A 27,658-nucleotide genomic window follows, 5' to 3' on the forward strand; every position below is an offset into this window, starting at 1 on the left:
GGTCATCCTTAGATCACAGCATGGAAACTTGCTTCATCCGAGAAAGCAAGAAAAACCAGAGTGTTGTGAGCAAGACAAAGTTACAGACTTTTATAACCTAATCTCAACAGTGAGATCCCATCACTTTTCCCATATTTTATTCATTAGAAACAAGTCACTAAATCTAACCCACACTAAAGCAAAGGAGATTACAGAAGGATGTGAATACCAGGAAGCAGGGATCACTGGGAGCCATTTTAGAAGCATCCTATCTATTGTATCTTATTACTTGCTACTTCATCTCCCATCCCTCCCTAGACAATTTTCTCATTTCTGAGCCAGAGAATACTGTTATAGGTTAATCCAGAGTCACACATATATCACCTGAAATCAGTACATGCTCTTCAGATACAAAATAGACCCTACTATAGGTTTTCACCTCTCAGGAACTCCCAGCATGGATCTGTAAGCGGGCTCTAATCATTTCCTTGCCCACCCCTAAAGGCCACACAAAGCCTGGGATTTCACCACATTCTTTTTTTGTTTTGTTTTGTTCTAGAGAGTTCAGCTTTTTATTGAACATGTAACAAAAGAGGTTTAGTCAAAAAGATCAAAGCCCATGTCAACATCAGACTCCTCAAATTCTTCTTTCTTTGCTTCCACTTTCTTCTCCTCAGCTGGGGCAGAAGTGGTGGAGGCGGGAGGACGGCTGGTGCAGGATCAGCTGCTGGGGCAGGTCCCTGAGCCCTTATATTGCAGATGAGGCTCCCAATGCCAGAGCCTTTGCAAACAAGCCTGGCCAGAAAGGTTCAACATTTACACTGGCTGCTATAATTAGGGCATTGATCTTATCCTCCATGACTGTAACCTCATCGTCGTGCAGGATGAAGGCTCAGTAGATGCAGGTGAGCTCTGAGATGGAGGCCATGGTGTGGGCGAGTGCTAGCCTCAGGATGAAGTGAGGGCCTAAGCCTAAAGCAGCCTGCAGCTTCCTCAGAAGGACTGAGCACCTTAGCAGCAGCTGAGGCTAATCAACACTAAATCCTATTTTATCTACAGACATGGGTCTATGGAAAAGTTCAGAACTTTCCCATGTGCAAATGAAATCATCCTTTATCATCAAATTGCAGAACTGCCAAGAGATGGTCAAGTATCTCTCTGAAGGGACTTTGTTTTTGCTTCACCTCTGGTCTAGACAGAAGACTGAGTACCTAGGAGATGCTGATTTCTCCAGTACACATATGAACAGTGGTTTGAGAAGACCAGGGCACAGAGGAGGGACCTGGAGTGCATTCCTCCAAAAATGGGAGGAACTGGGGAAGTTTCAGAATAAAAAATTAAAGTCTTCACATAACCTAAAAAATGACAGAATTTAACACTGAAAACCAACTTACATGACCCATGGGTTTAGAATTGCAAGAATTAGACAGTCTTCCTTGGAATTCATCTATTCAAGAATCCTAGAATCCAGGGAAGTCTCATCTGGGAGGAGGAAAAAAATGAGGCAATGAGACCAGAGTTGCCATGGAGTTCACAAAATGTCAAGTTTTTTCTCCTCCATTTTTTTCTTCCAAACCACCCTCCCCCCATATATACATTGGGAAGATAAGGTGGAGTCTAGGGACCTCTATGCTTTCTGCAAACCCCAGGGAACCCTGATGTAAACAGACGGACTCCTAGCAGATGTTCTCCTGCATTAAAGCAGAAGCGTGGGCACTTTAACAGGATTTCCACCAGTACTGCATTCTGGGATGCTGAGCTACACTTGTGACTAGACTGTTCAAACTTGCTTTTCCAGGCCAGAGGAGGGGCCATATCATCCATATAGAACCTCCTTTAAGGTTTCTGGAACCTGGTTGATCTTCCACATCTGAAGTGAGAAAACTGCACAGACCATGCATTCTTCTAAGCCTACATTACAACTCTCAGATTCTCACGGCTCATCACTCTCATTTAGTATCCAGACTGGGAAGGATGAAATCATGCCCACTGTATCCAGCCAAAAAGGAATAAATTTTGGTCTTTTTTTCTCTTTTAGTCCTAATCATCAGACCCTGCTATGAGATTAAGAACCATCAATTAGCAGGCTTTGTTGAAGGGCCAGGTGTCCACGAGCCACACACATTAATCTACACTAGGGAGACATCAAGAGTCTATTATTAAATGGTGCCATCCTTCTTCCCCTTGATTATTTAAATTGAAGTATAATACACATAAAGTATGTAAAAGACACTGATCTTAAGTATACAGCTTGATTATTTTATGTGTACAAGAGGGTGACTACCACCCAGACTGAGACACAGAGTTTTTCTAACATACAAGTTTCAGTCATGCCCCTTCCCAGTCTATACCCCCTGGGTGACCAATATTCTGACTTCTATCATAATTGATTAGTTTTACCTACTTTTGAACTTCACATAAATGAAACCATACAGTACATACTCTTTTGTGACTGACTTCTTTTACTCAGCATAATACCTTTAAGACTCATCTATGTAAATGTACCAGTACTTTCTTTTTTCATATTGTTATGTAGTACAATATTCTTATGCATCCTGCTAGGGCATTTTGGTTGGTAACATTTTGGGGTTAAAATAAACAAAGCTGCTATTAACATCCTTACCCATATAATTTTGTGGATAAATATAATCATTTCTCTTGAATATATACTTAGAAGTGGCATTGGGACTCCCCTGGTGGCACAGTGGTTAAGAATCCGCCTGCCAATGCCGTGGACACAGGTTCAATCCCCGGTCTGGAAAGATCCCACATGCTGCGGAGCAACTAAGCCCATGCGACACAACTACTGAGCCTGTGTGCCACAACTACTGAAGCCCGCGTGCCTAGAGCCTACGCTCTGCAACAAGAGAAGCCACCGCAATGAGAAGCCCACGCACCACAACGAAGAATAGCCTCCGCTCGCCACAACTAGAGAAAGCCGGCGCACAGCAATGAAGACCCAATGCAGCCAAAAATAAATAAATTAATTAAATATATAAAAAAAGAAGTGGCATTGAGGGTCATAGGATAGTATATCTTTCCCTTGATTTCATAGAAAAGTTAAAGATACTCTTATAAGAGCTAGTGTATTTATGCTGAATGACTTTTCTTTACCCCTTTGTGTTCCAAATACATATTTGAACAAATCTATGTTTTCTAAGTATAACTATGTTGGATTACTGGGTAGAAAAGTATGGCTAGAAGTTCCTGAGTAATGAATGTATTGATTAAGTCTCATTGCTGTTTTTCTTCATATCTTCCTGACCTTCTAGCCATAATGTTCTTCAAAAGCTGCTGAAACATCTTATACTAATAATCTCACTTTGCATCTAACATCAGTGTAATAAAAAATGTAAAAGACATAACATCAGTGTAATAAAAAATGTAAAAGACATGTAGCTTGCTGCATGAATCCATTCATTTCCAGAGATTCCATGAATTCAAAATAATTTTCAGCTTGCTAGAATGTCTTCCATCTATATCTTCAGAGGTATATCATCTTAATTTAGTCTAGAGGCCTTTATCACCCCCTACTTTAGATTTATTCCCGTAAGAATTACATTTTTCTTGCTCAATTATAAAGAGCTGAAGGATAGCAACTACACTTTTAATGCTAATCTTCAAACAGTAGCCCAGGGCCTGCCATATTGTTAGCAATTACTAAATATCTGATAATCATTCAGAAATATAACTTCTAGGAAATTGTCATTGGGAGAGAGTTATAAAATGCACAGTGATACATGCACAAGGATGTATATCAAAGAATAATGTACAATAAGTGTAAGTTAGAAATGTAAATACCTAATAAAAGATTAAATAAATTATTATCACCAATAAGGTGATATATTATGCCATCAATAGTGATGGCATATTCCACAGATCTGTTAATTCATCATATTCCTGATGAAGTACTGAGATGGAAGGCATTAAAAAATGCATGACATTGAAAGGTGATATTCAATCATAATTTTTTTTAATGGGCTTTGTCAAACTTCTCAGATGTGAATCTCAGCTATCACAATAACTAACCACGTGCTCTTGGACAATTTAGTTTTGGGGGCCAATTTCATCATCTTACTTTAAAATGGAGATAATAATTTAGGGCTAAGTAAAATACAATGAACAGGTTTTAAACACACACAATTGAAGACCCAGAGGGAGAAAAGGGGCAGAAGAATATTTGAAAAAATATTAGCTGAAAAATGTCCCAAACTAAATCCATCAGGCCATAGTTCAAAGAAGCTCTCAAAAGGCCAAGAAGAATAAATACAAAGAAAACTCTGTTGAAAAACCAAAGAAAAAGGAAATTATAAAAAGTAGTGAATGGGGCTTCCCTGGTGGTGCAGTGGCTAAGAATCCACCTGCCAATGCAGGGGACACGGGTTCAAGCCCTGATCCGGGAAGATCCCACATGCCATGGAGCAACTAAGCCCGTGCGCCACAACTACTGGGACTGCGCTCTAGAGCCGGTGAGCCACAACTACTGAAGCCCGCGTGCCTAGAGCCCGTGCTCCACAAGAAGAGAAGCCACCGCAATAAGAAGCCCACGCACCCCAACGAAGAGTAGCCCCCACTCACCGCAACTACAGAAAGCCCACGCGCAGCAACGAAGACCCAACGCAGCCAAAAATAAAATAAATTAAAAAAAAAAAAGTAGTAAGGAATCACTAAGCCGCTGCCATGGACTCAGCAGCCTCCCCCTCGAGCCCCCTCGCTTCCCAATGCTCGGTCCTCCGCGTCCGCCCTCTCCAGCCGCGGCCTTCCGCAGGCCGTTTCCACAGAGGAAAAGGAATTGTATCGTATGTCAGCTATCCAGAACCTCCACTCTTTCGACCCCTTTGCTGATGCAAGTAAGGGAGATGATCTGCTTCTTGCCGGCACTGAGGATTATATTGACAAAAGAAGTCAACGGAGAAACGGCAGGAAGACTCTTACTACAGTCCAAGGGATCGCTGATGATTACGATAAAAAGAAACTAGTGAAGGCATTTAAGAAGATATTTGCCTGAAATGGTACTGTAATTGAGCATCCAGAATATAGAGAAGTAATTCAGCTACAGGGTGAACAGCGCAAGAACATATGCCAGTTCCTCGTAGAGACTGGACTGGCTAAGGACGACCAGTTCATGGGTTTTAAGTGCGTTTGGCTCACTGAAGCTTAAGTGAGGATTTCCTTGCAATGAGTAGAATTTCCCTTCTGGACCTTGTCATAAGCTTAAAAACCTCACAGCTTGTATAATGTAACCATCTGGGGTCTGCTTTTAACTTGGACTAGTGTTAACTCCTTCAACTGAAAAGAGCCAAAAAAAAAGTAGTGAGAAGTAACAGTAATACTGAGAACTGACTTCTCCAAAACAACAAAACTAAAGCCATAACAATTAAGTAATCTGGGACTTCCCTGGCAGTCCAGTGGTTAAGACTGCGTTTCCACTGCAGGGGGCACAGGTTCGATCCCTGGTAGGAGAAATAAGATTCCACATGCCACTGGTGTGGACCAAAAAAAAATACAAAACCAAAAAAACAGTTAAGTGAGGCTTCCCTGGTGGCGCAGTGGTTGGGAGTCTGCCTGCCAGTGCAGGGGATGCGGGTTCGGGCCCTGGTCTGGGAGGATCCCACATGCCGCGGAGCGGCTCGGCCCGTGAGCCACGATTGCTGAGCCTGCGTGTCTGGAGCCTGTGCTTGGCAATGAGAGGCCCGCGCACCGCGATGAAGAGTGGCCCCCGCACCGCTATGAAGAGTGGCCCCCGCTTGCCGCAGCTGGAGAGAGCCCTCGCACAGAGACGAAGACCCAACACAGCCATACATACATACATACATACATACATTAAAAAAAAGAATGTAAGCAGACAAGAATAGCATTAAAAAAAAAAAAAAGCCCTAGAATTATAAAAACAAAACAAAACAAAAAAAACAGTTAAGTGATCTCTTCAATATGCTGATATAAATGTCAAACCAGAATTCTATACTACATAAAAACAGCCTTCAAAGAAGTAGACTGGGCACTTATTCTTGAAATAGGTTTGCCTTATCTCACTTATAATTCCACAAAACTGAATGTATTGTTCATCATATTATCCCACTCAACACTGATTTTGACGATGGAACTTACTGTACAGCAAAAGAAGTGAATCGATGAGCTAAAATCCATGGATTCACTAGGTTTAGGTATACATCTCCTGAATTAACTGATATTATACAATGGTGGAAAGAACTACTAAAGAGTCAATTATGTTGTCAGCTAAGAGGAATACCATGTGATGTTGGGGCACTATCCTGTAAAATGTATTTACTTGAACCAGAGATCAGTACATGGTACTATTTCTCCAATAAACTTTTATACATGGATAGGTTCAGGAACCAAGGGTAGAAGGAAGTCAGACTAGATATTCTGTGGCTCACCAAAAATTTTGTTTCCCATCAATATTGGGTTATGCTAATTTAGAGATCTTAGTGGTATTTTGATAAAACTGAAATTCTCACTTTCCATTCCTAGCTAGAAAGAATCACAATATACAAGATAAAGAACTTTTGTACTTTTTGATATAAGCAGATGCTATTATTCGTGTAAGATGTGCCAGATAGCTAAAACTGTCACCATCCTGTGCCAGCAATAATGAGGCAGCTCCATGACACAGTCTATGGAAATCTGCTAAAGCTGTGAGTTTTGAGCAGAATCCTGACTGCCAATCTGTCCCAGGAATAACCTGCCTATGTCTTCCTCCCAGCTGGTGGACAACTTCAAATGCTGTGTGTACATGGAGGCTGTCTACTACCATGACCTTGCAGTAACTAGGAACTTGATTTAAGTGTGAAATAGAGATATAAAATAAAACCCCAAATATCCAGGATACAATTACACACACACACACACAAACACACACACGTGCATATCAAGAACTAGGGAAAATCTCAAAGTGGATGACAAAACATAATCAACAGATATCAACAGGAAGTTAACACAGATATTGGAATTATCTGACATGGATTTTAAACTATGAAAACTCATCCAAGATGAATAGTCTGATAACTATTAATTAAATCCATAATTTACAATCTTCAGAAGAAGAAACCTCCAGGCCTGTATTAGGGTTCTTCAGAGAAACAGTACCAATATGATATCAAAGGAGATTCGTTTTAAGGAATTTGCTTATATGATTATGGAAGCTGAGAAATCCCATGATCTGCCATCTGCAAAATGGAGACCCAGAAAAGCCAGTGGTATAATTCAGTCAACAGTCCAAAGGCCTGAAAATGAGAGGAGTCAATGATGTAAATAAATCCCAGTCTGAGGGCAGAAGATGAGGTGAGATGTCTCAGCTCAGAAAATAGGGGAGGGGAGAATTCTCCTTTCCTCTGCATTTTTGTTTTATTCAGGCCCTCAATGGATTGAATAATGCCCACCCACATAGAAGAGGGCAAACTCACTTTACCAAACTCACTGATTCAGATGCTGATCTCATTCAGAAACATCCTCACAGACACACCTAGAAATAATGTTTAGCTAGGTATCTGGGCATCCTCTGATCCAGTCAAGCTGACACATAAATTTAACTATTACAAATTCACACTGTCAAATTGGCACTCATACTGCTCTCCTTAAACCATACTTAATCTCCAAATAAAAACAATAACAAGGTCATAATTTCACCTAACATGATACAGCTATTCTGGGTCCAACTGAAAACTCAGTAAATTTTTCTCAGAAGAGGATGCAAAGTCCTTGGGTGATCTTCACCCTTCTTCTAGGTACCCTGTAATTTAAATATGATGATGTAAAATTAACAATATTAAATACTATGATATAAAGTAAATACTTGAATACTATGATGTAAAGTTATAAGGTACAGGATCAAGAAAGAAAAGAATATAAGCATAAACACACAGGTTCATAACAAAACAAGGAGGAATACTCATGACAATTACAGTCCTCATTTCTGTAACTAGTCACATGATCATGCTTCTTTACCTGGTGGAGTGACACAAATTTTCATTCCTGAAGGGTCTGGATCATTAGTAGTCCTGCCTGGATTGGGTTGTTGTTTTCCACTGACCTTAGTCACAGGGCCATGGTGATAAGAGATGCCCTAAGTGATCTCTTGTATTCCAGATGTACTCTTCCTTACCTCCATCGTGGGATAGTAGTCCAATTTCCCCTCGGTAGTCAGGATTGATCATCCTAGTCAACACTGTAACTCTCCTTTGCCTGTTGATTCAGAGGTATGAGACCAAGGTGGCCAGGTAGCAGTCTGAACTTCCAATTCACTGGAATCATTATTGTGCCACCTGGTGGAAGCAGTCTTCCCTCTGGAACTAAAACCTCTAACCCAGAAGGGCATAAAGTCATGGGAATGGGAAGCAAAAATTTTGATAGTGGGTCACTAGGGGTAATAGTTTTACCACTCCCATTTCCACCTGTAAAGGAAAACCTACAGTTCTTCCCTGTGTTTCTTCCTTGTGCCTTTACTATTCACACAGAACACTTAACTTCTGACACTTCTGGTCACCAAATGTTGAGGGTGGGGCCACGGTGCATGGCGGGGTGGGGGGGGTTCAGCTGGGTGTCCTACAATTTAGTGTCAGACACACAGGTTAAGGGCTCAGTCCCACAAGGCTGCTCACCACTTCAGATGCCAATTGCAAGTAGTAGGTCCCCATGTTACAACTTCTGTCTGATTTGGCTACAAATTCAAGGTTCCCACAACCCCCTCCTCAGGTTCAAGTAATTTGCTAGAGCAGCTCATGAACTCAAGAAAACTTACATTTACCAGTTTACTGAAGGATGTGATAAAAGGATACAGATGAATGGCCAGATGAAGAGAAACACAGGGTAAGGTATGGGAGGTCCCAAGCACAGGAGCTTCTGTCCTTGTGGAATTTCGGTGTCACCTTCCCAGTGTGGATGTGGTCACCAACCTGGAAGTTCTTCGAACCCTGTATTTTGGGGATTTTTATGGAGGTCTCATCATGGAGGCATGATGGATCACTAACCCCATTTCCAGCTCTTCTCCCTTCTCAAGAGAAAGGTGAGCAGGGTTGAAAATTCCAACTTTCTAATCATGCCTTAGTCTTTCTGGAGACCAGCCCTCATCCAAGAACCATCAAGGAGCCCACCCAGAGTTGCCTCATTAGAACAGAAGATACTCCTATCACCTAGGAGATTACAAGGGTTTCAACAGCCCTTTGTCAGGAGCCAGGTCAAAGACCAAATATTAGAGTAAGAGATGCTCCTAGGGTTCTTATCACTTAGGAAATTACAAGAGTTTTAGGAGCTCTGGGCCAGGAACTAGAGGCAGAGACCAACATATATACAGTTGACCCTTGAATGGGTTTGAACTGTGAGGGTCCACTTATACATGGATTTTTTTCTATAAACACCACAGTACTACACAATCCAAGGTTGGTAGAATCCACGGATGCAGAAACACAGAGGGCCGACTATAAAGCAGTATGCAGATTTTTGACGGCATGGGGTATCGGCACCCCTAAACCCTGGGCTGTTCAAAGGTCAACTGAATTTTGTTATCTCACTCTATTCCTTGACCCCTGTATCCATGAATCCTGGCTACTAGAGAAACTACCACATATTGGATGCTGATTCAGAGCATATACAGCCTTCTGGAGAACCCAGACTCAGCCTGCAAGGTACTGCCACCAGCTGGATCTATAACTGAGTCTTCAAAAGGCCATGCCACCATTCTATCAAGCCAGCTGCTTCAGGATGGTGGAGAACATGGTAAGACCAGTGAATTGCATGAGCATGGACCCATTGCTGCAGTTATTTTACTGTGAAAGGAGTTCCTTGATCAGAGGCGATGCTGTGTGGAATACCATGACAGTGGATAAGGCATTGTATGTATACAAGTCCATGGATGGCAGTTTTGGCAGAAGCACTGCATGCAGGGATGGCAAATCTGTATCCAGAGTAAGTCTCTATTCCAGTAAGGACAAAGCGCTGCCCCTTCCACAATGTAAGTGATACAGTGTACTCAACCTGCCACCAGGTAGCTGGTTGAACACCTCTCAGGGAATGCTGCTACCTTAGGGATTCAGTGCTTGTCTCTGCTGGCAGAATGTGCACCCAGCAGTGGCCACAGTCAGGTGGACCCTGGTGGGTGGAAGTCCATGTTTCTGAGCCCATGCATAATGTCCATCCCTGCCACCACTATGTTCATAAGCCCACTGGATGATAATGGGGGTAGCTGGGAAAAGAAACCGTTATCCACAGAACAGGCCATCCTATCCACTTGATTATTAAAGTCCTCTGCTGAGGTCACCCTTTAGTGGGTATTTATACAGGACACAAATATCTTCAAATGTTTTGTCCAGAGAGGCCTATCCATACATCTCTTTCCCAGATTTCACTGTCACCAAATTTCCAATCATGTTCCTTCCACCATTATTCCACATCCTTAGTATCCATTCCCATACTTGTTCCCTGGATTTGCCTGTAAAAATTAGGAAACTCAAGTAATTCTTTTGGAGTGTAGCACACCTCCTCCTGGGTCACACTTTGTACTTCACCTTTAGGAGTCTGCTGGGACTTGAGTCCAGTGAGAGGCCCAGAAACAAAGAGGGGTGGTGGGGATGGTTTCTGAGGATAATCAGCCTCATCTTGCACGGCCACTGCCTCAGGGGAGGTCATGGTTTCTTCAGGCAATGCAGGGTTAATCCCCTCAAATGGAGGTGGAAATGCCATCGCCACTGTGGGTGGGGGTGCCACTTCCATTAGTAAAGCAGACTCTAAACTCAGGAGCTCAACGTCCCCAGCTTCATCCCACATGTCTCCCAACCAACTTATAGGATGCTATTCTTTCCCAATCTATGCCCTCACTTTAACACTATTTATTCAGCTAAGAATTTCCCAAATCTTTACATTCTGCTTCTTTTAAAAACTCCATCTTTATTTCTCTCTTCTTGCACTTCATTATAATCAGCCAGGAGAAGCAAAGCCACACATTAAATTTCATTGCTCAGAAGATCTACTTTCCACAAAATACTAGAACACAAACACAATTTAGCCGTGTTCTTGGCCACTATAAAAAGAAAGACCTTTCCTCCAGTTTCCAATAATAAGTTCCTCATTTCCATCTAAGACTGCAGCAGAATGGTCTTTACTGTCCATATTTCTACCAACATTTTGTTCATGATTATTATTTCCTAAGACTGAGGTTTTCTCTTCAGCTCTCCTCTTTTCTGAGATTTCACCAGAATCACCCTTAACATCCGTTATTTTTTGCATGCACGTCAAAACTCTTTTCAGCCTTTATCCATTCACTATTCAGTTCCAAAGCCACTTCCATTTCTTTTACATTAGTACCCACTTCTGGTACAAATTTGTCTTATTCAGCTTGGGCTGCTATAACATGGTACCACAGACTGGGTAGCTTGTAAACAAATTTATTTCTCACAAGTTTGGAGGCTGGAAGTCTGACATTACGGTGCTAGCACAGTTAGTTTTGGTGAGAAACATCTTCCAGATTGAAAACTGTCATCTTGTTGTATCCTCCTCACATGGCAGGAGAGGGTGAGAGAACTCTCTGGGGTCACTTTTATAAGGGTACTAATCTCATTCAGAAGGGCTCCACCCTCATGACCTAATTATCTCTTGAGAGGCCCCACCTCCTAATACCATCACGTTGGGGGTTAGGATGTCAGCACATTTTAAGGAGACACATTCAGTCCATTGCAAGGCCCAAATGGTTTCACTGGAATATTCTACCATTCAAAGAATAATTAACACCAATTCTACACTACCTCTTCCAGAAATTAAAAGGAGGCAACATTTCCAAACTCACGTTATGAGGACACCATCAACCTGATACCAAATGAGACAAAAATAGAACAAAACTATAGACCAGTATCCTTCATGAATATAGATGCAAAAATCCTCAACAAAACATTAGTAAATTATAGCAATCACAGCAAGTACAGCAATATATATATATATTTAAAGTACACACTACAGACAAACGGAGTTTACTCCAGTGATATAAGGCTTAATCAATATTTGAAAATCCATGAAGGTAATCCATCATATTAACAGAGTAAAAAAAAAAATCATTCTATTCATTATATCAATTGGTGCATATTTCAAGTAGAATTTCAAGGAAATAGAGGGTTCATGACAGTGTTTACAGGTAGCAAAGGGTTCTCAAAGTTATAATGGGCCTGAGAGGGGAGGAAAACTCAAATATGTGGTGCTGTCCTGAAAATGTCACCCCAGGGTAAAGATAAAGCCAACTTTCATCCTTTCTGTGAAATAGCGTGGCTTCTAAGAATTTCTAAGTCGTTTTTCCACAGTAGCCTCACAGGGAACCCAATACAGAGAAGAGCCTGTTGATCTTTTGTCTAATTGAATGAACCCTAATAAAAATCATAGAAAACACAGTCTTAAAGAGAATTGTACTACTTGAAGCACTGCAAGCTTGAACTTAGTGGGAAACAGTATAAAGTAAAAAAGGGCCTTTGGATGCCGAAACATCTACAGGCTAAAAACAGTCTGAGAAAACTACTCAGCTGTAAACACAGGCAACGTTTTATGAAGAGAAGAAAAACAAATTCAGCATGACTCAGGGTAGAACCAAAGAGACCTCAGTGTGTAAACATGCTGCTACTTGGGAGCAGAGACATACTTAAATTGGGTTCTGTATTATGCAGTAATGCAATCCACTGAATATCACAGCTTCCCAACAACAGCAGAGAAATGCTGTGAGAAACTGACCTGTTACATATTTTTTTAGAACTAAGTATTCAAAACCTTGTGTGTTTTTTACATTTAACACCATCTTAATTTGTACTAACCACAATTCAGTCTCTCAATAGCTCAATTTTAAGTGCTCAACATGTTGCTAGCAGCTACCTTATCAGATAATACAGTTCTATTCCATTAATTTCCACAAGTAGTTGTAATTGCTCTTTTTACTCACTCTTGAAATATACGAAGTACTATGGGACAGGCACTACAACAGATGTAGCATTAGGTGAACTAGATAAAATCTGGATACTCAATCTTAATTTCCCAAATACATTATAGCACATTTAATATCCCTGTGTGTAAAACTTTAGCAATATCCGTAAGTTCTGATATGTAGCCATTTACAAACATCATTCACTTTAAGTGGGTTATAATTTCACAGATATTTTATCTTTAAAAAAAATTACGGAAAATTTAAAATACATGAAAATAGAGAAAAGAGCAAAAACAAAATAAGCAAAAACCACGCACCTGATTCATCTTACCATGATTTTGACAAACAAGTTATCCATCTTCACTTTTCTTTTGCATGAGCATTTTAAAGGTAGTTCTAGACATATTTTATGTGTATAAACTTGCTAATTTATCTCTAAGACACTTTTACATAAACACAATGCTATTTGCACATCTAACAAGAACATAATTCTTAATATTATCTAATACTGTCAATAGTCCCATTTCCCCAACTGTCATAAAAATGTCTTTTTTACACTTGTTCAACTTGTGATCTAAATGAGAACCACTCATTCATTGCATTTGATTGATACATCTCTTAAGACTCTTTTAATATCTAAGAGTTCCACCTCCCTTTTTTCAATCCATTTTATTGGTTGAGAAGCTGTCATTACTCTTGTAGAATAACCCACATTTTAGATTTGTCTGCTTCTTGTTGTGTCATGTAATTTGTTCTTGTTTCCTGAATTTTCTCTAAACTGGGAGTTAGATCTTGATGCTTTAATTAGATTCAGGTTCAATATTTTTTGGCAATGGCATGTCTTATTGTATCATATTAGGAGGCACAAAATGTTTTGTCCTATTTTTGATGAGATTAAAATTGATCATGGGTTCAGATGTTGTCAACCTCATCTATTCACTATGAAGTTGACATCAACCATTCACATAATGGTCTTAACACCTCTACTGAGAATTGTGCCTAGATCCATTATTTCATTATGTCCTGTAAAAATCTCTAACAAAGAATTTTACCTCATCAACTTCTAGTTGCCTTGAAATATAGTTTATACAGGAAATGCAGGCTAAATCACAGTTCCTTCCTTTTATTTATCAATTTCCAGAATGAGTTGGTGCCCTGGCAACTTCCACAGGTATACTGTACAGATGAAAGAATAGAGGTGATAACAGGTAAGATCAAAAGCTTTTCCACATTCACTCCTTTAAGAGAGTTTCTTTCTAGAAAGAATTTCCTAAAGTTTAACATGGTTTGAATGGTGATGAAATATTTCTACGTATTCATTAAATTAACCTATTCTTTTAAAACCTCTTATTTTAATTTTGATCATGAAGCAAAAGGGATTCCTACATTCAAACACTTTTCCTCCAGAATTTATTTTATACTGCTCCTTAACACAAAATTCACAATGGATGGCTTTCTAATAATTATTTAGTGACCTTATGAACTCGCTGATGGTAAGTAAGATGTGAATGTTGTCTAAATGCCTTCTTACATTCCTTACATTTGTACGGTTTCTCACCAGAATGAATTCTCTGATGTTGAATAAGTGATGAATGGAGTCTAAAGGCCTTTCCACATTCCTTACAGTCATAGGGTTTCTCACCAGTATGAATACTCTGATGTTGAGTAAGTTGGGAGAGCAGTCTAAAAGTCTTCTCACATTCCTTACACTTATAAGGTTTCTCACCAAAATGAATACTCTGATGTTGAGTAAGTTGTGAGAACAGTCTGAAGGCCTTCCCACATTCCTTACAATCATAGGGTTTCTCTCCAATATGAATACCCTGATGTGAAATAAGTTCTGAGTAACGACGAAAGAACTTCTGACATTCCTTACACTCATAAGGTTTCTCACCAGTATGAATTCTCTGATGGAGAGTTAGATGATAGGCACGACTAAAGGTCTTCCCACATTCCTTACAATCATAGGGTTTCTCGCCAGTATGAATTCTCTGATGGAGAGTAAGTTGTTGCCGCACTCTAAAGGCCTTCCCACACTCCTTACAGTCATAGGGTTTCTCACCAGTATGAAGTTTGTGATGTACTCTAAGGCCTGTACTACACAGAAAAGCCTGCCCACATTCCCTACATTCATAGCATTTCTCAGCAATATTAAGTCTTTGATGTCGAGTAAGGTGTGCATATTGTCTAAAGGTTTTCCCACATTCCTTACATTCATAGGGTTTCTCACCAGTATGAATCCTTTGATGGAGATTAAGTTGTCCTCGCACTCTAAAGGCCTTCCCACATTCCTTACAGTCATAGGGCTTCTCACCAACATGAATTCTCTGATGTACACGAAGATCTGCACCACATGTAAAGATTTTTCCACATCTTTTACATTCAAGGAGTTTGTCAGAAGCATGAATTCTCTGATGTCGACTAAGGTGGGCACACTGTCTAAAGGCTTTTCCACATTCTTTACATTCATAGGGTTTCTCACCAGTATGAATTCTCTGATGGAAAGTGAGTTGCTGGCGTACTCTAAAAGCCTTCCCACAATCCCCACATTCGTAGGGTTTCTCTCTATTGTGAATTCTCTGATACAGAGTAAGAGATGTGCGTTTTTTGTTCTTGGACATTTTTTCAGAGGTGGTTTTTTTCACTTGCCTGAAATACGCCTCCTGAGGACCCTCCTGTCCCTCAAACTTTTTATATTCACAATCTTTCCTGAAAAAGGAATCTTCAAGGCCACAACTTCTAATTCTTTCCATTATCTCCCACTGAGATACATTCATTTCACAAACATCCTTTACTTCAAATAACTTTTTAGTGTCATATCTGGATTCCAAATCTGAAAGAAAATAAGATAAACACATGCTATTTTATTATTCTAGAAAAAGTAAATAAGCAAATAAAAATTTTATAATAGGAAAGAAAAGAAAGTCCAGTCGAAGAAAATGTGCTTAAAAACTCTTTAAAAATCATGTAGCTTGAAGAAAGCTAAGAGGAATAAAGAAAATGAGTTAAAACCAGATAATTCAGAAGCAAATCAAAGTCTGAGATCTCTACCTAAACTTTTTAATGATTTCTCTTTTAAATAAGAATACAGTAGAAACACTTTATTATGAATAGCATGGCCTTTGTTTACCAAAAGATGTCATCTCAAGCTACTGCCCTCTTTGCACCCTACATCTGTCACACTTAACCTCCTTTCAGTTGCTAAAATATGTTACAATCTTTCCATTTCTTAGAGCTTTTTACTGGCTGTTAAATCTCCCAGGAATGCTGGCGGGCTCTCCACATGGTTGGGTTCCTTTCACCCTTTAGGTATCATGATAAAAGTCAGAAAAACTACCTGTGCTGACTTCATCTAATTTATATCCTTTATTTTCTATCCCAATAACTTGTTCCTTGCTTCTTAACACTTTTTTCAATTCTGCTGTGATATATTCATTAACTTTCTCAGTTTTTATTCTATTTTCTTACCTTATGATTCCCCAAGGGCAGAAACAATCTTTCACTTATCACTGAATAATAAACCCATAGCACACAGTAACTATTATTAAATTTCCATAATTAGTTAATAGTAAAAATGTATATTTTGCCTTGCCTCCAATCTTACACCTTCTTTTTTATCACTTCCTATAGAGATGGGAAACAAAAGCACATCTAAGCTATCTCAATCAAATATATACATGGAAAAATTTCTTTACACCTGATCATCCTTCCAATGGCCTCTCCACTTTCACCTGCAGATATCTCCACCTCAGTTCATTTTCTACTTTGCATAGTTGTGAGTGAACCTCATTTTAACGATCAAGGTAATGAAAGGTTCTACTTATTTATCTTCATTTGAGTTTATTAACTATACACACTATGTTACAAATACTCAACCTGTTTTGTTCCTTCATACCCTTTCCTATATTCTCCCTGTAGTCTTCATAGCCAATGCCATTTAGGTACTGCCTAAAAATATATTCGTGATTTTTCAGTCACAGCAACAGGTTTATAAAAGTTTAACATGCTAATGAAATTCTGAGCAGAGAGGTATTTTTCTCAAAATTTTTGAAATAAGATTTCAATACTTTCCAAAAAGAAAAAGGTATTTTAAAAAAATCTACAATACAGCAATATTATTTTTAATATGCCCAAACTGGAAAGAATCCAAGTGTTCATCAACAGAAGAATGACAAAGAAAATTAAGATATGTGGATACAATGCAATAAGAGCAACCAGATGAATTGTAACAGCAATGAGAATGAATAATCTACAAGTACACACAACAACATGGATCATTCTCACAAACATAATGGTGAGTAAACAAAGCCAGGCATAAAAGAATTTATACTATTCCATTTTTATAAAACTTGAAAACAGTAAAACTAATCTATGGACTTGTTAAAAGTCAGGCTAATAGTTAACTTTGGTAGGGAGGAATGACTGGAGAAAGTTAGGAGGGAGCTTCTGATATACTAGTAAAGCTCTATTTCTGAATCAATGTGTAATTACGTTGTGAAAATTCCGTGAGCCACATATTATAATTCTGTATTTTTTATATCTATTTATATTTCAATAAGTTTACTTTAAAAAGGATATACTAAAAAGACGTTAAAAGGCAACAATGATTTAAATAGTGTAGATAATTTGTGAGCAGAGACAAAAAAATGAATGGCACAGAAAATACTCCTATGAAATCTGAGTGTCTTTCTCCGTGCTTCCCACTCCCTTCCCTCTCTCCTGTTCTCCTTCCTTTACTCCTCTCTTTCTCTTTCTCCCCCTCTCTCTCTCTCCTCCTGTCTGTCTGTCTCTATCTCCCCACTCAAGAAAGCAATATAAAACTATGACAATTTTGTAGAAATTTTTGGGAAAAAAACAATTTAAGTTCTCATTAAGACAAATAAGATATAAATGATCTATAAAATGAACAGTAATTAGCTAGTCATAACAGTAGTAAATAAGCAGGCAGGTACAAAAGTATGACAGTTGTTATTAAGATGGTGATTTCAAAGGATTTACTTGCAAATTAAAAATTAAAAACCAGTGATCTAAAGGAAAGTCACAGTCAAAATCAAAAGTGAAGGCCCAAACATTTGTAAGAAAAATGAGAAAGTGTATACAGCAGAAAAGCCCATACAAACTGTATAAGAAACATTAAACAATGGAAAAAGTAATGGAATAAAGGAAGTGAGTAGAAAATGCACAAAATAAAAGTATAAACAAACTTAGGGCAAAATGTCCATATTCACTCATAAAAAACAAAGTAGAAATTATAAAACTTATCCTATAGAATTTGAACGTTTTAATTTAAAGAACAAACAAAACATTCCCAGTGTGGATATAGTGAACCTGAGACTCATATATGGCTTCCCCACCTAAATGACGTGTCAGATTAAGACCTTGGCACGCTGAACATTCTCATCTAGGAGACTATACTACAGTTGACCCTTGAACATAGGGGTTAGAGGGGACAATACCACCCCCTCCTCCACCCCCCACTGAAAATCTGTGTGTAACTTTACAGTTGGACCTCCATATCCGCAGTTCTGCATCCACAGATTCAACCAACCTCAGGTCATGCAGTACTGTAGTACACATTTATTTTTTAAAACCCATGTATAAATGGACCCACGCAGTTTAAACCCATGTTGTTCAAGGGTCAACTGTATAAACAGCTGAAGTGTAATCTTAAGATTTCTGTAAAAAGTCAGCCATAATTGTTCCCAAATTTGTTTATGCCAGTTCTTTCCCCTTCAAGAAACTGAAAGACAACCACTTCTATCTATGAAAACTAGGTTCAGTGCTTTGCAAGTTCTGGCTAGGGATGCACATTGCATTGTTCTCAAACTAGGCATGAGTGAGAAAATAGTAAAGATTGATGGGAAATGTAAAAAGTCATGAAAGATTCTGCACACAGTTTGCTTTAGAAGTATCTTTAGATTCTTGTTCTACTTTAAATAAATTGAAACTGGAAATAATAGCCTATGCATTATATGTGTGATTTAATCAAGAAAAAATTGACTGGACCAACTCTAAAAGGCCAAACTGAACATCAAAAGACATATATAAAATATTTAACTACTCAAAATTAGTAAACCATATATTAGTTTGTATTCTACTGAATCAAAGGACTTTATTCTAGTAAATAATGCTAACGTGAAAGCAAAATATTAACCCATCTTAAAGCAATGTAAAAGGAGAAATATTATTTCCATTTGCAGGATACTAGCTTTAATTAAAAAGAAAATATGGGGCTTCCCTGGTGGCGCAGTGGTTGAGAATCTGCCTGCCGATGCAGGGGACACGGGTTCGAGCCCTGGTCTGGGAAGATCCCACATGCCGCGGAGCAACTGGGCCCGTGAGCCGCAATTGCTGAGCCTGTGCGTCTGAAGCCTGTGCTCGGCAACAAGAGAGACCGCGATAGTGAGAGGCCCGCGCACCGCAATGAAGAGTGGCCCCCACTCGCCGCAACTGGAGAAAGCCCTCGCACAGAAACGAAGACCCAACGCAGCCATAAATAAATAAATAAATAAAATTAAAAAAAAAAAAAAAGAAAATATGAAGTAAATTACCTGTTCATAGTTAGTTTCCTGAGATATGATGTCTTCAATAACTTTTGCTGATACAAGATGATACGGATACAGAATATTTATGACAGAGGCAGTTTTAGGCACATTAACACCAGGGTAAATGTATCCAGAGATCTGTAAATGTTAAAACCCTATAACCACAGAACTGTACTTCTGAAAATCAAAACTGATCAAATATGGGGTTGGCCTAAAGGTTCATTCCGGTTTTTCCATAAGATGTTATGGAAAAACCCAAACGAACTTTTTGGCCAACTCAATATTAAATAATCCATACTGAATTCCAAATAACCTTCATATTCTGCTGATAATTTTACTGCTAATTTCATCAAGGAATCAGAAGCAATTTAAAGAAAAATGTTATTCTCCCCTTCACCACGTTATCCAACCAACCTGTGTCCATATTCTTATCATATGCATTGGTTTTCCTTCATAAATTGACTCCTACTCCTACCCATTTACTGAAAGTCATTGCTTACAGAATTCCCTCTTTCTCTACTCCATCAATTTTCCTCTTTGAAATCATTCCGTTCAGCCTATATACATGTCCTAATACCTCATCACATCTTAAGATACTTTCTCTGTATCCCACGTGTCTGCTTTTATGGCAAAATTCCTCCAAGAGTTATATATATTTATTTTCATCACTGCCTCACTTCTCACTTTCTTTTCCTTTTATCTCCCAATAACGTTAAAAGAAACAAAATTTTATTACAGAGCATATCTGACATACACAAAAGGAGAACAGTAAATATAAATGTCCATGTATCTATGGACCAGCCTCAGCAACCACCAACCAAGCCCAGTACTGGCCTATGCAGACCCTAATCCACTCTCCTCACATTTTCTGAAGCAAATCCCATAATCTAATGTTTTTTGTAATCACTTCAGGATGTATCTCTAAAAGGATTAAAAAAAATAATCATAATACCATTATCCAAACCTGAAAAAATGAACAGTAATTCTTTAAGAACATCAAAAATCAGTGTTCACACTTCTAATTATCTCATACATAAAATTTTAAACAATTTAAAAATAATAATAACTGATCCAAAGTCCATAATGCACAATGGTTGACATGTCTTCTACATGTCTAAAACCTACAGACTGTCCTACTATCTTTTAAAAATATTTATTTATTTATTTATTTATTTATTTATTTATTTATTTATTTATTTATTTATTTATGGCTGCGTTGGGTCTTCGTTGCTGCACGCAGGCTTTCTCTAGTTGCAGCAAGCAGGTGCTACTCTTCGTTGTGGTGCACGGGCTTCTCATTTCGGTGGCTTCTCTTGCCGCGGAGCATGGGCTGTAAACGTGCAGGCTCAGTAATTGTGGCAAACGGGCTTAGTTGCTCCGCGGCATGTGGGATCTTCCCGGACCAGGTATCGAACCCGTGTCCCCCGCATTGGCAGGCAGATTCTTAACAACTGCGCTGCCAGGGAAGTCCCTGTCCTACTATCTTTTGATTTCCCTTACAATTTATTTGTTGAAGAACTGTTTTTGACCCTATAGCATTTCTCATATTCTGAATTTTGCTGACTATATTCCCAAGGTGTAATAGAACATGCTCCTCTATCGTCCTCCAATAAATTGGTGGTTGGCTTTAGAAGCTCCATTAGACTTAGGCACACTTCATAGGTCATACTGTATCCTTTCATTCACCCCTTCATTCATTGTCTCTATTTCTGTGATGCTATCAGCACTGATGTTCAGTGCCTAGATCCAATAGCTCACTATGGGTTCCAAAATGACAATATTCTATCATTCTTCATTTATTCACTGAATACTTTTATTAAGAAAAACATCCCTCCATCTATTACCTATTGGTACAGTTCTTACAAGGAAGACAGGATAAACGCTTCTTTTTTCCTTTAAATTTATGCTTTCCAAATAAGTTAGTTCTCTAGTAGTTTCCAGTGGTGAACAATCTGCTGTTAGTATCATTAAGAATTTATGGAATTAAGCACGTGGCATTTTATGTGGTTGCAATACATTGCAGTTATGTATACAGATGCTCAAATGATTCCATCTTTGACAAGTTGAAGAGCCTCTGCCAACTGGTTCCTCTTCCCTGACCACCCTATCTAAAATTACCCCATTAACCCATCATAATTCTCCATATTTTTATCCTACTCCCTTTTCTTTATAATACTTAATCACTTCATGATATTTAGTAATCCATTTGTTTATTGTATGATTACCCTACTACAACGTAAACTCCATGAAAAGAAGGCAATGAAGAAATACATGCATAAAAGCCAAATACAAAAGATGAGCTAGAAAGAAATTAGATGCAAAATACAGGTAAAATGGTGGTCATTGGTGAAGAAAGGTTTCCCCCATTGAAATGAGAAAGAAACATGACAGTGAAGAAAGAAGAGGTAAATGGAAGTAAAGATGAAATTTCTTTGGTGATTCAGGCTGAAATCTAAGTTTTCTTCCCAGGTTTCAGGTCTCTCCTTCATAATCAACATCTAAGTGGTGTGTTTCCTTCTCAACCAGCAGGAATATGCCATGCCACAATAGCTTACCTTTCCTTATTAGCACTTACTCACCTAGGCTCCATCTTCTTTTCTCATCCCTCACAACCATCCAGGGTTCTTTCCCTTGCTCTAACAGAGTAATTACATCTGGTTTAGAAATGGAACATCCTCCTTGAAAAAACATAATACAGAAAGGATATACTTGACTAAGCCTTCAGAAAAACAAAGAGTAAATGAACAGAAAAACATTGATATTAGAGTTACTTCAGAATCACAAGAACAGAGATATAGGAATAGTGCCTTATTTTAATTGCCAATTCATACAGCCTCTGTCTCTTGAGGAAGTAATCATTGAGAGCACTGGTTTCAAATCCTGCCTCTGTGACCTGAACAACTTACAGCCTCAGTTTTCTCAGTTGGAAAAATAATATATACCCATACGTAAATAATATATAATAATATATAAAATAATACATAAAAATATATAAAATAATAATGTATACCCATTATTATAATAATGTATAGGATTGTGTGAGGTTTGACTTAATAAACAAAGTGCTTGGATGAGTGCCTAGTACATAGTAAGCACTATACATGTTTATTAGGTACTATTTTTGCTTTTCTTTAAATACCTTGCTAAGAGAAAAATAGTTTCTTGCCAGTATATTCATCCAATGTTAAATGCAAAGTTCATATATTTTAAACTTTTAATCATAAATCAATTAAAAGATAATGTTTGTTGTGATAAATTGAACGTGTCCACTTGAGTTTTAACAAACTACTAATTTAACCCAGTATCATATACATTGCATAAGCTTTTTCAATAGGTATGTTGAGCCAGACACCTCTGTCTTCCTACTCACACTGCAGGTAAGTTAACAGATAATAGACCATCTACAGCAGTATGAAACCAGATTTCTTTGAAAATGGTTTTGCTCTGAGTGTCTAAGAATTTATATCAAACTGTCATTCAAGAGAAGCAATTATGGAAAAGGCAAAGGAAAATGTAAACGTCACTGATTTATGGGGAAGCTAAAGGTGCTACTTAATAGTTTAACAGCTGAAGGTGCCTATTCCCAAACTACAAAGCAGATGTTTGGCTATTTTTTAGAAGGATAGCCCTGAAATTCAGTCATGTGAATTTCTACATTACTCGACACAGATAAACTTACCCAGTGACACCAGGTTTCTATAGTTCTCTAATATCACATCTCTGTACAAATTCCTCTGATTTGAGTTCAGACATTCCCACTCTTCCTGAGAAAAGTCTACAGTTACATCTCTGAACATCACCAAATCCTGAAATGACAAACCCATGTTTTATTTGTAAAATTATTTATTTCTGTATAGGGCCACATGCCACATATTATCACTATTTGTATATCCTTCCCCTTTCCCTACTTTTTTAAAACAATTCTTTCAAAAAGTAATTAACTCATAGATTGTACAAAAACAGGCCATGGGTTGAATCTGGCTCACAAGCTGTAGTTTGCCTACTACTGCTACAGATGAAGCTTCCTATATAACTGCAGGATACCTAATTTTACTTATTTCCAGATACATTCAGGTAATTAATCAGAGTTTCACTAAATTGTAGCAATATTTTCTTAGATCAGTCTCCAACAGCAAAAGAAATAAAAGCAAAAACAAACAAATGGGACCTAATCAAACTTAAAAGCTTTTGCACAGTAAAGGAAACCATCAATCTTCTGCTGATGGGCACAAAAGGAAACAAAACAAAAAGACAGCCTACCAAATGGGAGAAAATATTTGAAAACGAAGTGATCGACAAGGGGTTGATATACAAAGAATACAAACAACTCAGTACCAAAAAAACAAACAACCCAATCAAAAATGAGCCGAAGACCTAAATAGACGTTTCTCCAAAGAAGACATCCAGATTGCCAATAGGCACATGAAAAGATGCTCAACATCACCAATTATTAGAGAAATGCAAATCAAAACCACAATGAGGTATCACCTCACACTGGTAAGAATGATTATCATCCAAAAGTCTACAAATAATAAATGCTGCAGAGAGTGTGGAGAAAAGGGAACCCTCCTCACTGTTGGTGGGAATGTAAATTGGTGCAGCCTCTATGGAGAACAGAATGGAGGTTCCTTAAAAAACTAAAAACAGAGCTACCATATGATCCAGCAATCCCACTCCTGGGTATATATCTGGAGAAAACAAAAACTCGAAAATACAAAAATTTGAAAAGATACATGAACCCCAATGTTCATAGCAACACTATTTACAATAGACAAAACATGGAAACAACTCAAGTGCCAATCAACAGAAGACTGGCTTAAGATGTACAACTGAATGGTAGCCATAAAAAAGACTGAAATTTTGTCATTTGCAGCAACATGGATGAACCTAGAGAATATCATACTAAGTGAAGTAAGTCAGACAGAGAAAGACAAATACTATATGATATCACTAATATGTGTAATCTAAAAAAATAATACAAATGAATTACATACAAAACAGAAACAAACTTATGGTTACCAAAGGGGAGGGAGAGGGAGGGAGGGACAAATTAGGAGTACTAACAGGTACAAACTACTATATATACATAAAATAGATAAGCAACAGGATTTACTGTATACCACAGGGAATTATATTCATTATCTTGTAATAACCTATAATAGAATATAACCTGAAAAAAAAATAATTGAATCACTTTGTTGTACACCTGAAACTAACACAATATTGTAAATAAAAAAGAAAAGAATTTCACAATTAATTGAAATAGTGTCCATAAAAATACTGCTAGCAACGGGCCTAAAAAAAATAAATGTGATTTACTCTAGGGACTTCCCTGGCGGTCCAGTGGTTAAGACTCCACACTCCCACTGCAGGGGGCACGGGTTCGAAACCTGGTTGGGGAGGTAAGATCCCACATGCTGCAAGGTGCGGCCAAAAACAGAAATGTGATTTACTCTAACCTCTTTCCCTTTAAGGGTTAGAAAAAAATAATTGATGGAATTATTCCCCCCAGATGAATCATAAAATCTCTATTTTTAAAAAGTAGAGTTTGCACAAAATTAAAGAATTTCTTCCAGACCCAATTTCATCACTATATGTATCATTAGCACTTTCCCTTATTATAACAAATCTTTTATTGAATATTTTAAACTTATTATAAAATACTCCATTTAATAGATATGTTGGACTTAATAATGATTCTATTTAGATTATTTCTATACTCTTAAACATATTAAATTACATTTACAATTTAGGTTACACAAAATTTCTAAAGCTACAATGTCCAATATGCTACCTTAGACACGTGGTTACTGAGCACCTGAACTGTAGCTAGTACAAATTTAGATGTGCTGTAACTATAAAATATACACCAGATATTGAAGACTTTAGAGAAAAAAAAAAGAATGTAAAATATCTCAATAATTTTTATATTGATTACATTTTGAAATGATAATATTTTGCTATATTGGGTTAAATAAAGCATTAAAATTAACTGCACGTTTCTTTTTAAAATGTGACGCTAGAGACTTCCCTGGTGGCACACTGGTTAAGAATCCGCCTGCCAATGCAGGGGACACCGGTTGCAGCCGTGGTCCGGGAAGATCCCACATGCCGCAGAGCAACTAAGCCCATGTGCCACAACTACTGAGCCTGTGCTCTAGAACCCTCGAGCCACAACTACTGAGCCCATGTGCAGCAACTACTGAAGCCCACGCGCCTAGAGCCCGTGCTCCATAACAAGAGAAACCACCTCAATGAGAAGCCTACGCACCACAATGAAGAGTAGCCCCCGCTTGCCAAAAACCTAGAGGAAGGCCCGCACGCAGCAACAAAGACCCAAGGCAGCAAAATAAAATAAAATAATTAAAAAAAAATTTTTAATAATAAATAAATAAAACGTGACACAAAAGATTACATATGTGCCTTGCATATTATTCTCTACTTATTATGAGACTGACATGAGGCCTACTGTGCTAATAAGGCACTAATTTTGTATTTTTAATATTGGACAGTGCTGCTCTAAAGTGTTCTCCAGTCCTGAGAGTCTCCTATCAGTTGTCTCCCTCTAGGGACTTCATTTCTGCTTTATCTCTGCTCTAGACAAAGACTGAACACACAGGAGACCTTGAGTAATTTGGTCAATTCACACAGAGAGGGGCACACAGGAGGGGCCAGGCTGTCTGGCTCCATCCTCCATTAGAGTGGGAGCAACTAGGGAAAAGCTGTTGGATGGGGCTCTGTTAGGAAGTTTTGGGATAACTAATGAAAATGTTTACATAACCTGAAAAAAATTACAGCATTTCAAATAGAGAGAAATATCAACTTACATGAGCCATGATTTCAGATTTGCAAGAAACTGGTTAGTTTTTCTCAAGGGTCATTTGCTGGAGAAGCAGAGTCCACAGAAGCTAAGAGCTGGGGGAAGAATATGAAGCCATAAGAACAAAATTGCCTCACAGCTCCCAAATTTTAAAAACTCACACCACTTTCCCATTCCTACATGCAACACCCCTCTACCCACCCCTCCCAACACACAAACAAGTGATGAAAGGTAAGAGGTAATTTAGACAAATACATGCCCTCCCCAAAATGACAGGAAAATAGTATTGTGTGTGATTCTATTTTTGGCAAGAAAACTACATACATATGCATACATGTATTATGCGTGTGCATGAAAGTCTGTGGATGGACTTGGAATAAAATTTTATCATGTTACCTCTACTGGATGGTATCCCAGGTGATCTTTATTTTGTTCTCCTCTGGAGTTTCTTAATTTTTTAATCAAAAAATTTTAAATTTGTATCGCTTGTACCTGGACATAAATTTAAAACAGCCCTACAAGGAATATCACAAAAAGCCCCAACAGTTCCATCCCTGCTACTTTTTCTCCCATCTTCCAAATCTAGAGGCAACAATTTTCACCTCTTTTAGCTTTTTCTTTTGTTACTTAAACACCATATATTCAAATACATGCTAATATTGCTACTTCTGAATTTTCAGTTTTAACCAATATCTACTGACTTCCTACTATGGAAAGCATAGTTCCCGCTGTCTTTTATCCACCCATCTCCCACTGCACGTATGCGTAGCTCCATCTCCCTATCCTTCCAATATGGTTTTGTTCTATTACAGGGTAAATGGATATTCAGTTTCCATTATTATGACTATGTAAATACCATTTCCAACTGAGCTATACAGTATAATTAGATTATTTCGCCTTCCTTTCCCAAGTCTTCTTCTCTGAGGTTAAAATAATTTTGTTTTTTGTAAGATTATCATTAATTCATTTCTCAAACTCTCACTCAAATGAAGGATCAGGAGGATGAAGCTTCTGGCATTAAAATAGCAGAACTGTCCATTTCATATTCTAAGACTCTTTCAGAAATTCAGCCAAATACTTCAGAGTTATCACCTGTACCCCAACTTGGCAAAAGTCAATGCCAAATTCCTAAATGTTCCTACCTCTGAAATCTCACGTGATCTTGAAGTGAAAAACTGATTAAGTAATAGGACCTAAGAAAGGCTGTTTAAGGAATTGCTTAGGCCGTTTTGAACATCACTTCCCAACAACTGATTTCTTAAATAATTTATAAAACATCCACAAAATAGAATAATAAAGTAATCATTAAATGTTAAGTTTTAGAAAACTGTTAAGGAATGGAAAATATCCAAGAAACACATAAAAAAATCAGTTTAAAAAAATATATAAAATATGATTAGATTTTTT

General features: G+C 38.1%; 1 protein-coding gene and 2 pseudogenes across 8 annotated transcripts in view; 1 reads left to right on the plus strand and 2 right to left on the minus strand.

Moving 5' to 3' along the window:
• Positions 1 to 37: 37 nt before the first annotated feature.
• On the minus strand, positions 38 to 8,171 carry LOC309616642 (large ribosomal subunit protein P1 pseudogene; annotated as a pseudogene). Its single transcript, XR_014249823.1, has 2 exons — positions 8,102 to 8,171; positions 38 to 1,461 (listed from the first exon to the last, which is right to left on the minus strand). The product of XR_014249823.1 is annotated as a large ribosomal subunit protein P1 pseudogene (transcript).
• LOC309616640 (eukaryotic translation initiation factor 1 pseudogene) lies at positions 1,468 to 8,883 on the plus strand (annotated as a pseudogene). Its single transcript has one exon. The product of its transcript is annotated as a eukaryotic translation initiation factor 1 pseudogene (transcript).
• A 5,110-nt stretch (positions 8,884 to 13,993) lies between these two features.
• LOC309616607 (uncharacterized protein) overlaps positions 13,994 to 27,658 on the minus strand; it is a 67,441-nt gene continuing 53,776 nt past the window's right edge. For 5 of the 6 annotated variants that reach the window (XM_082367377.1, XM_082367378.1, XM_082367379.1 and 2 more), the window contains 4 exons: positions 26,259 to 26,346; positions 23,111 to 23,237; positions 22,011 to 22,109; positions 13,994 to 15,719 (listed from right to left, as the gene is read on the minus strand). In XM_082367377.1, the coding sequence (XP_082223503.1) occupies positions 14,350 to 15,719; positions 22,011 to 22,109; positions 23,111 to 23,237; positions 26,259 to 26,267 (1,605 nt within the window). In that variant the 5' untranslated portion in view covers positions 26,268 to 26,346 and the 3' untranslated portion in view covers positions 13,994 to 14,349. Of the gene's footprint in view, positions 15,746 to 22,010; positions 22,110 to 23,110; positions 23,238 to 26,258; positions 26,347 to 27,658 lie in introns of those variants that run through there. The other variant, XM_082367382.1, reaches the window with a different exon arrangement.

This window comes from Balaenoptera borealis (genome assembly GCF_965194805.1).
Source record: "Balaenoptera borealis genome assembly, chromosome: 19".
Classification (NCBI taxonomy): Eukaryota; Metazoa; Chordata; class Mammalia; order Artiodactyla; family Balaenopteridae; genus Balaenoptera; species Balaenoptera borealis.